This window comes from Chanos chanos, chromosome 12 (assembly GCF_902362185.1).
Source record: "Chanos chanos chromosome 12, fChaCha1.1, whole genome shotgun sequence".
Lineage (NCBI taxonomy): Eukaryota > Metazoa > Chordata > Actinopteri > Gonorynchiformes > Chanidae > Chanos > Chanos chanos.
Genome location: NC_044506.1, coordinates 24,618,661 through 24,629,817, shown reverse-complemented (window position 1 = coordinate 24,629,817; position 11,157 = coordinate 24,618,661). Strand labels below are relative to the sequence as shown.

Sequence of the window (11,157 nt, the reverse complement as noted above, 5' to 3'; positions counted from 1 at the left end):
GCAGAAAATTAGAAACTATCCTGAGAGTTACACAGAAAGCCCCTCCTCCCAATCTTCATATTCGCCATGAATTGTGCCCAAAATTACTTCAAAAAATAAGGTGAAACTGAGAATTTCTTTTTATCTTCCATGTGGTACTCTGGAAAATGGGAACCCTGAACAGAATGTACATACTTAATGACTAAATATTTTTATTTAGCAGGTAAAAAGTATTTTTGAAAGCTTGCATTTATGTTAATTAACTGCATGAAATATCCTTAACAAAAAGTACAGTGGCTGAAGGGTTTCTTGTCTGCTCTTGCCTCTATTCATACCCCCACCCCCAAAAATCCAATATTCCATGGCCAGGACAAATACAAAGTTGCTTGTATGTTTTCTAATGCTTGATGTAATGTACATTGAGTTAGTTTGAGGCTGGTATTATTACTGAGTAAAATCAGCACTACACAAGGCAAAATCACTGGCATAAACCACAATGTAAACATAACAAGTGCTCACAGGAGAAAGTTCAAGAGAGACCACTGAGAAATGCAAGTCTGTTTGTTAACAATATTCTACATACATTTACTGTATACAGACCACCACTGATTATAATTCAACCATTTGTGAAAAAAAGGAAGGGTAACATAACAGATTTCTGCGTCCCTAAGGAGGTCACCTCTGGTTTACTGTACAATTTCTCTTTTAATCTAGACAAGTCTCTATCAAGCATTAGACCTGCAATAGTACACAGACAAGTAGACAACATTACAACACCCTATTTACAGTAAATTATTTATATATATTTATATATTTATATTTATATATTTATACCACACTGGCTGTATGGAGAAGAGATATATCCATGATCAAAATTAGTGCGTCAGGCATGGGGACAGAAACACCTGAATGAATTAAAACCAGAACTCTGCGTGCGTGCGTGTGTGTGTGAGTGAGTGACAGAGAGAGAGAGAGAGAGAGAGAGAGATAGAGTGCAAGAGATGGCGAGTATGGGGAAAAAGAAAAGGTATCGGTGTGTGTGACAGAAAAAAAACAAGGTTTTCACACTCTCATGCACACGCAATTACTAAAACCCCCCCCCAAACACACTCACTCGCACATGCAGAGGCACACACGCATATACACGCGCACACGCACACACACACAGAAAGAGTCAATAGTGCTATGCTGAGGAAGCAGTAGAAGGCTTAAGGCTCTGGAATTCTAGTGAGAAAACAGTAAGAGCTCTGAGTCGCGGTTGTATATGAGAGACAGAGAGGGGAAAAAAAGCATTTTTGTGTGCATATATATGTATACGTAAGCATAAGGTGTCAATGTCATTTCCATTGAGCTGTAGAGTTCAAATAAAAACAGAGGGCGTGAGCAGTTAGCCACCACACACTGCCATATGAGACCCAAAGGCAGATGTGGCTCCAGTGACACAGGCCGAGGGAACAGACGAGGCTGAGCGTCACCTCCACTCATACTACTGTATCTATGCCACTGGATAAGGTTCATCTTTAGGCTTTGTAGTGATACATGCATCCATAATTCTGTAAAGCACATCTCAGTAAAATGAAATCATAAAAAAGACAAAAATGAAAAAAGGCAGAACCCAAAACAGAGAAGATCATGTGAATTTGATTGAGAAACAAGGCTAAAGAGTCTTCGGCTAGGATCAGTTACATAATTCCACGCCAGAGTGTCAGCTCTAGCATGAGGTGACGGTTTCACATTGGGTGTGTGCGGCCAAAGGACAAAAGATAAGATGTTCCACAGGACCACAGAGTTTAGAAAGAAGGAACAGAATAACCATTAGAAAAGAGGGGAGGATACCAGTGTTAACACTGAAAATACAAAACGCAAAAGAGGGGAGGGTGAATAGCTTTTGTCAATGTAGATCAGAACATTCTGGAACGGCCTTTAGGGAAGGGCATCTCATAAGCTACTGCCATGATTGCGTTTGGGGACAGGACTGTTTATGTTAGTAGCATTAGTTGCTGCAGCAAGGTGCCTTGGTGGGCGGGGCAGTCTCTGTCAGGTCCACACCCCGACTCCGCCCACTGTTTGCTCCGGCAGCCTGTGGCTCATTCTTGGGCAATCTTTTTGCTGTGAAAGAGAAAACAAAAATTAACAGTCAAATACAAAATCGAGGACTATTCAGCAAGGCACTTTTGAACAGTATGTACAGGATACTATGCAAGCATCAATCACATGCCCTTGAAGAGTGTATCTGGCTTTAACAGTTTGAAATATGGCATCTGGCTTCAAAGCTGCTATCTGGTCAGAGACTGCTGTGCTGGCAGTCACATCAGCTGTCCACTCTACATTGGTAAGATCAGCTCTCTACTCTACATTGGTAAGATCAGCTGTCCACTCTACATTGGTAAGATCAGCTGTCCACTCTACATTGGTAAGATCAGCTCTCTACTCTACATTGGTAAGATCAGCTGTCCACTCTACATTGGTAAGATCAGCTGTCCTCTCTACATTGGTAAGATCAGCTGTCCACTCTACATTGGTAAGATCAGCTGTCCACTCTACATTGGTAAGATCAGCTGTCCACTCTACATTGGTAAGATCAGCTCTCTACTCTACATTGGTAAGATCAGCTGTCCACTCTACATTGGTAAGATCAGCTCTCTACTCTACATTGGTAAGATCAGCTGTCCACTCTACATTGGTAAGATCAGCTGTCCACTCTACATTGGTAAGATCAGCTGTCCACTCTGCATTGGTAAGATCAGCTCTCTACTCTACATTGGTAAGATCAGCTGTCCACTCTACATTGGTAAGATCAGCTGTCCACTCTACATTGGTAAGATCAGCTCTCTACTCTACATTGGTAAGATCAGCTGTCCACTCTACATTGGTAAGATCAGCTGTCCACTCTACATTGGTAAGATCAGCTGTCCACTCTGCATTGGTAAGATCAGCCCTCTACTCTACATTGGTAAGATCAGCTGTCCACTCTACATTGGTAAGATCAGCTGTCCACTCTACATTGGTAAGATCAGCTGTCCACTCTACATTGGTAAGATCAGCTGTCCACTCTACATTGGTAAGATCAGCTCTCCACTCTGCATTGGTAAGATCAGCTGTCCACTCTGCATTGGTAAGATCAGCTCTCTACTCTACATTGGTAAGATCAGCTGTCCACTCTGCATTGGTAAGATCAGCTCTCCACTCTACATTGGTAAGATCAGCTCTCCACTCTGCATTGGTAAGATCAGCTGTCCACTCTACATTGGTAAGATCAGCTGTCCACTCTGCATTGGTAAGATCAGCTGTCCACTCTGCATTGGTAAGATCAGCTGTCCACTCTACATTGGTAAAATCAGCTGTCCACTCTGCATTGGTAAGATCAGCTGTCCACTCTGCATTGGTAAGATCAGCTGTCCACTCTGCATTGGTAAGATCAGCTGTCCACTCTACATTGGTAAGATCAGCTCTCTACTCTACATTGGTAAGATCAGCTGTCCACTCTACATTGGTAAGATCAGCTCTCTACTCTACGGGCCACTCACCCACCCCTACACTGGTCTCATTAACTCTCCACTCAGCCAGAGCTGCGGTGTCTCAACAGTCCTGAGTCTCCTGGACATGCTCACAGTCTAATCTTAACCCTCTACTCTCTCTGACCACCAGACTCTTGCACTTTGCTCAGAAAATGAAGGCACATGTCTTCGTTCTCCCTAAATTTTTAAGGTTAATTCCAGTCCCTCACACGGCCAACAGTAGTTGTACGTTTGTCTGAAACACTTTAGCCTCACTTTCACATGAAATCAGTATTTTATGATATTCATGCACAACATGGAAGAAATAGCTTTAAAAAGACAGAGATACCAATTGCCATGAAGATCTCATTCACATTCATGGAAGTCTTAGCTGACGTCTCCATAAAGAGCAAACTGTTGTCATCTGCATAAGACTGGGCATCCTACAATACAGAGGTCAGGAGGGATAAGACAATAAGCCAGGGGTGTGTGGGCATAAGAGTGAATGAATAAGACAGAGGGACAGAGAGAGGAGAGCGGAGTGTGTGTGTGTGTGTGTGTGTGTGTGTGTGTGTGTGTGTGTGTGTGTGTGTGTGTGTGTGTGTATGTATGTGTGTGTGCTTGTGTGTCTATGTGTGTGTGTATGTGTGTGTGTGTGTGTGTGTGTGTGTGTGTGTGAGAGAGAGAGAATAAATAAGAGAGGAGTGTGTAATGTGATGGCAGACTTGAGATTCCACAATTATGAATTTGTGTATAACTTCTCCACTTACATCAAAAAGACAAAAACTTATTAATGCTCTCTCAAGTCATTCAGCAGTGACAATTGTAATCTCACACAGTAATCTCAAATGACAGATATCCATGCTCTTCCAAACTTCTAGGCACCTGAAATTCCACAGCCCTCTTGTTGGCCAAGTCAGCCTTATTCCCAGACAAGGCAATGACGATATTGGGACTGGCCTGTCTCTGTAGCTCTTTAACCCAGTTCTTCGCTCGCGCAAAAGACTCCTGGGGAAGCAAAACAAAAGGGAAACAAAAGAAAAAAAGGGAGTAAGAAAAGAATGAATGAAAACAATATTTGTTCAAATTCACATTTGTAGATTGTAGTGGTCAGGTAATTTAAAGGGGTCATTATGCCAAAGGCTGCAAGTTGAACTATTCACATAAAATGTATCACCTGCCAACACATGCCAACCCTTACATACAGGGTCCAGTGAGAACAAGACTGAAGATTACTGGATTTTTAAAGAAGCATTTTATGTCTGTCTTAACGTAAACCAACTCTCAACAACAGACAAATCTTTTGTATTAGCCACATTCTTAAATGACCAGGCCGTGATAATAGAATTCAATATTCAGTCCTGTAAATGTTAAAAGTCACTTCGTGTTATGAATCCTAACCCTGCACCATGCAGCAGTCGGTGAGTCTCACCTCATTGGTGATGTCATAGACGACGATGGCGGCCTGAGCTCCTCTGTAGTACATGGGGGCGAGGCTGTGATAGCGCTCCTGCCCAGCCGTGTCCCAAATCTCAAACTTTACCGTCGTGTCATCCAAACACACCGTCTGTGTCAGAAAGGCCGCTGCAGCCAGACAAAACACACAACACTACTCATAGACACAGCCCAGACAGAATAAAGACACACTCTTGCCAAACACACATGTAAATATATGCATGTATGCTTACACACACGCACACACACGCACACACACGCACACACACGCACACCTCCTATTGTGCTCTCCTGGAACTCGTGAAACTGTCCTTTGACAAAGCGCAGCACAAGGCTGGACTTGCCCACAGCTGACTCGCCCAGTAAGACCAGTTTAAACTGGCAGATCTTATTGCCAGCGTTGGGCCCATTGGGGCGTGTTGCTCCTCCCCGATTGGCCATGACCTCCAAAAGTCACCCCGTCTCCTTCCTGCAACTCTCTCTCACACACGCTGTTCTGCTGAGGAGGGGAGTGCTGCCAGGGGGTGACAGAGAACAAAACAAGATGAGCTGACCTGGGCCATGAACCTGCCTTAACTCTGCTCCAATCAGAACAAGGCAATTATCACCGCTCTCTACCCCTCCTCAACTCTCCTCCACTCAGAATAAATTACTGTTTACTTACTTTTGGATTTGGAAAGGTATAATGATTTTGACAGATGATGGGGGGAAAAACAATAAATTAAAGAAACCGCAATGTCACTTCCTCAAATGACTTCCTCCCTTTTGAAGACAATGATCAAGACGTCATGAAGTCCTTGATCTACATACCCACTCTGTCAGATTCTAAGTCATTAATAAGTATATGTAATTACTTCATTCGCTGATGTACAGTTATGCTCCAAGGCAGAGTCCCTGGAGTTAATTTTCAGGTACTGATCACAAGCAGCACTAGATCCACAGATGCTTAACTCTCTCTGCCCAGATAGGGCTTACATCCAGTTACAAAAACTCTGTCTTACAGCTCCCAGCTGTGACTACGAAAGTACAGTCACACTGATTAAGATATCACTTGATATAACAGAAACATTGCTCAAATTCATGACTCTGAATGTTTCAATATGTGATACGTTTTGTGTTTTTTAAGTTGTTAACAATAGTAACATTAAGAGCAAGAAAAAGAATAGGTAAGGGTGAAAAAATTAATCTTTAAAATTACATCCAGTACAAAATGGAAACTGTCCTCTGGGGTTAAAAAAAAAAAAAGTAACACAGTTGCCATGGTAACCCAATGTGGGGCAGATTCCTTTGCAGGTGCACTGTTGGTTGTCAAAATAACCATGCTTGTTTAGACACTCTCCACTCCAGGCTTGTAACCGCTAGTAAAAGAAATGGACCGCAGACTTCTATGGTCAGTACACAGTGTACAGAAACTGCATTGGCTAACGGTGGTCACTAGACATCAAAGCATTAGAAATGTGTATGTGGCACTTCACTGACTACCTGATAGGTGAAAGAGTATGAATCCTGTCATGGTATATAGCGTTGGTAAACGTGTCAGGCACCAGCATTAATGCCTAGAAATCGAGCAGCGACGTTTTCAAAAGAATCAACGACTACCCCAGCTCTACATAACGCAGAGTCGTAATACAACTTCGAACCCAACACACGATTGGCAGTTGCCTCTTAGGAATTCCCATGACGTCAGCACCAATTTCTTTGACTCCTGATTATCTCCTTTATAATGCTAATTAAAATTTTTAAAAAAAACCTAAAAGATAATGACCTTGCTAGGAAGTTGGTAGGTTATCAAGTAACAGGCACATACATTTGCTTGTGGTGAAGAAGAGATGTTGGCTTAAATCTAATTCACATTAAGGAACAGTATGCAACTGCTTATATACCATATGACGGATTACCCTTTTCACAACCACAGCCTACTTGGGCTTGGTTGTAGCAGTATTTCAGTAGTGCAAAATGAGCTAATATGAAACAAAATTGAAATTGACTCAACACGAGCTAGTAAATTCGGTTTAGGCGACCGAAAACGTTTTACCACTCACAGTGCCAAAATGCCAGAGAAAATGGCTGAAATGCCATGCTGCCGTATGTGGTAAAGTTTAGAGATGCGCAAGGTAAAAAGACAGGCGCAGGTTGACAAAGTTGCTTGCCGAAGTTTACACGAGAAAATTTTCAAACTGAACTGTTAGATGAGAACTTACAATAATGAAATTACCAATACTCTGAAGTAATGAAAAGCTACTCATGCTAACTCATTCCACTCTGCCTGACAAATCCTTCTCATATGTGCCTGACAACTTCTCACACGACTTTCCACAAAAGAAATTCCACAATTCCTGACCAGCGTTTTTCTGAAATTCTTGCTCAAGTAGGCCGCCATATTTGGCCAAGTCTCTCTGCCATCAGCGTCTCATTTTGCTCTTGGAGGGAGGAAATACTGCAATGGCAAGACGCTCCCTAACCATATCTATAATCTCCCGTTAGTTGCCTGCTTAACCTAATGCTTGTGATGGTCGCCACGAACAAGTCAGAATGATAAAACACCTATCCTGGCTAGCTGGCGGTACTGCTAGCAATAAGTCACATCCATTGGCTCGTCACATTTAACTAGTTATTACAAGATTGTAAACATGGAACAAGTTGCGAACAACACTAGCTAGACCAACAGCGAGAACCTTTTGATTCAAATAAATGAACAAACAAATAAAGGTACTACACCTCCAAATTAGTATACAGGCCCGTGACACTGTTTATGATGGTAGCCTGCCCGACTAGCAAGCTTTGTTACGCTTATTAAACCATGGAACAATCTGCAAACCTGTAAACAAAACCACATCATGTTTTTTACCTAAATGCCAGCCGAGAATTCCTATACACCACTTTCCAGAACAGATGTATGAGAAATAGCAATTATGTTTCCTTAACGTTTGTGGTAGTTAAAATGAAATTTTAACTCCGATCACGTCTCCTCCTTTCTTTTCTCTCGCAACTTCCCCTTTAGAACCAAAACACAAACAAGTATTTCCGCCCCTCATGCCACGTCGAGCAACACTTCTGCCCTGCAGGGACGGACTTCCTGTTCAAGAGAAAGGGAAGAGCGTTATCAGTCAGGAGTGTGTTGTATCCGATCTTTTTGCCTTTACCTTGCGGCCTCGCAGGGTGGATGTGATCACGATCCTTTCCACCGTTGGGTTCCCTCGATTCAAATAGTATAAGACGATTATTGTCTCTCGCCGACTGAATTTTACAATTTTAAACACACTTTTAAATACCACCAAGATCTCACAGCCCGTACATAGCGCAGATCTAAAAACTCTACGAAAGACTATGATGATAACTTCTCGCAGCTCATCTCATAGTGGCAAAGATTCAGGTGTAGATGGTGAGGACCTCCCTCCATACGCCGCCCTCAAGATGTGCCTTGCTGTGCAACTCTACTTGTATCATGTAACGACAGGGGGCGAACAAACACTGTGCGACTATTAGCATGAATTAGACCTCTCTATAATTAGAGAATCGCTGGAGTCATTTTCAGACATGTGGGCCATAATAATACCTGTCCAGCGGACTTCACTTTAATAAACACTTACCAATTTTCTCCTTATTCCTCGTAACATTACTTATTCTTAGTCTTATTCTTATTCCTACTCTTATTACGTCAATAATAGTAGTCCCAGTGGTAGGAGTGATCGCCCTGGAAGCTCCAGTTGCAGTAATGGTAATCCCAAGGGTGGTTTGGGTGGGTTCTTATGTCCCCTCTTATTAATGATGCCATTGTACAGGCTGACCCTAACTGCATTGTCTTAAAGATGATTTAGCAACATTTCACAGCCAATGGTGTATGTATATAGGGTTACCTTAGGATAGCTTTCATTCACTGAGCTCTGATCTGTAGTGTCACAGTGGGGCAAACCCTCACATATATAAGGTCAAGCTTTCATTAAATTAGAGGAGTGATTATGTTGTTTGGATAGGACGAGTCAGGACCATATGTCTACTGAGACAGTGAATAACTCAGTGTGTTCAATTTAACAGCCTTCTGCAAATGCAGTGACAGTTATCAAACAAATACAACAGACAAGCCCCAACAGTATGAACTGAAAAAAAAGATGTGAAGTGGTTTGGCAAGGAGAACTGATCTAAAACAAAACAAGATTTCTCTCCTTAGCCTAAATGGTCCCCAGCACAGCTCTCGCAATGTCACCTGAAGCAAACTCCCAGATGGTCATAGATGATCTCTGCTGTTTTTCTCCACACCTGTCAACTGCCGCTAGGGATGGTACGCTCGATACAGACGTTTCGAAGCTGTATCAAGCTTTCGGCGGGCAAACTTTTCGAAACACTGCTCCGAAATGTGGATCAAAACGCTCATGTCACGTGACGAGGGCTAAGTGAAGTTTCCGTGTGTTTCACCCCTGCCGCGCCTATGTTTGATTGACAGCGTCAGGACCTTTTACCTTATTGATCTTCATTTTCCATGAGGATAATTAATTAGCTACATTCACTCAAACGTGGCGGCTGTTGAGCTGCAAACAGAGGAAGCCCAAACCTCACCTTTCTATCTATCATTAATTTCCATCGGTTCCAGTTAATCCGCCTTGATCAACAATAAAACGAATGACTCGCAGAATAATCAACACCAATCGCGTAAACAGAGTAAATGATTATCAGTGTCATTTTGTGATAGACTTACCGGTTTTTTGCAAAGTAGTTGAGGCCTGAGTGCTAAACTTTATTGTGCATTGCACTCAACGCTGATACAGATAACAGATCCTGTTAGTTCTAACCTAACAGTTTGTCAGAAATTGAGATCGATTTCAATAACTTTACTTCCGTTTTTTAATTCTGAATTTCGTAACACAAGAAAGCACCACTGTAAAACACACTGAGGCACCAGAATCTTGCAAATCACACGAGCGCATTTGATTTTAATATTTTCTGACGTCGGGCAGAGAGAGAAAAGTTCAGTTATCCATAAATTACAAAAACATGTAGGTACAACAAATGCTACACAGCTAAGTAAAGAGAAATAATACTATCACGAAATGACACTGGTAATCATGTACTCTATTTACTCGACTGGTGTTTTTTGTGCGAATTGTTTGTTTTATGCTTAATCCAGGTGGATTTACGGGAACAGGTGGAAATGAATGCTAGATTTAAAGGTGAGGTTTGGGTTTCCACTGTTCCCCGCTCACCAGCCGCGACTACATGATGTTCCACAAAGAAAGGACATTAAGGGGGGCTACACTTCATAGGCTGTAAAGTACACTCAAACCCACAAACCCATGTGGTTATTCATCCCAATAAACATAGTAGCCTTTTGTCAATAGATTATCTTCCTAAATGTCATGTCTTACACATGAAATTGAAATACCAAGCAATTGAAACAGCCGCACAGATGTTAATAAACACAACACAACAGAAAAAAAGAAAAATTTATTGAAACACTGTTCATTACAGTCCCAATATACTGTCTCTGACAATCTGAAAGCTTTTGTTGAATGGTGATTTCTCTGAAATATGTATTGATCATATGTATTGATAGCCTGGCACAACCCACCAGAATAATAAGAAGTTTAAGATTTGTCAACGCTTGTCTGAATCGTCGTTTCGTAGAACAGCATTATCAAGATATGATGATTGCAAAAGTGGCCAGTAGGTGTCACCGTGGAGACGAGTTTCGGATTGTTTCGAAACCATTTCGAAATTTCCGGCACAATTGCTGCGAACGCTTCAGTGTTTCAAGAGACCTCGCTTTGCTCACCACTAGTGGCCGCTTTTTATAGAGCAGATTCCTGTAGACGGTTCTGATACGACTCAATCACTCAGCTGATCAAACCCAGGCTGAATTATGCTTAAGTTGGGACATTTCCAGAATTTGAGGACATTTTCTGTCCTACCATGCACATGCAGTACTCCATGTACAAAATACTAAAACATGCACTTGTTGTGTAAATCATACTTGACCTGAGACAAAATGTGTATAGTTGTAGAAAAAAGTGGCTCCAAAATTTAAAAGACCCAACAGCTCTTGAAGCACCCCCCCCAAAATGGCATTTTTCTCTTGTTCCACCGAGCACCCCCCCCAAAATGGCATTTTTCTCTTGTTCCACCGAGCACCCCCCCCAAAATGGCATTTTTCTCTTGTTCCACCGAGCACCCCCCCAAAATGGCATTTTTCTCTTGTTCCACCGAGCACCCCCCCCCAAAATGGCATTTTTCT

The 11,157-nt window shown here is 42.1% G+C and overlaps 1 protein-coding gene across 1 annotated transcript; it reads right to left on the bottom strand.

The window, feature by feature from the left end:
• Positions 1-204: 204 nt before the first annotated feature.
• On the bottom strand, positions 205-7,900 carry rab5aa (RAB5A, member RAS oncogene family, a). The gene is made up of 6 exons (XM_030789009.1): positions 7,780-7,900; positions 5,207-5,445; positions 4,909-5,060; positions 4,362-4,484; positions 3,826-3,919; positions 205-2,088 (listed from the first exon to the last, which is right to left on the bottom strand). Exons 2-6 carry the CDS (start codon positions 5,370-5,372, stop codon positions 1,973-1,975), a joined length of 651 nt encoding a protein of 216 aa, XP_030644869.1. The 5' UTR covers positions 5,373-5,445; positions 7,780-7,900; the 3' UTR covers positions 205-1,972.
• Between the last annotated feature and the right edge of the window lie 3,257 nt (positions 7,901-11,157).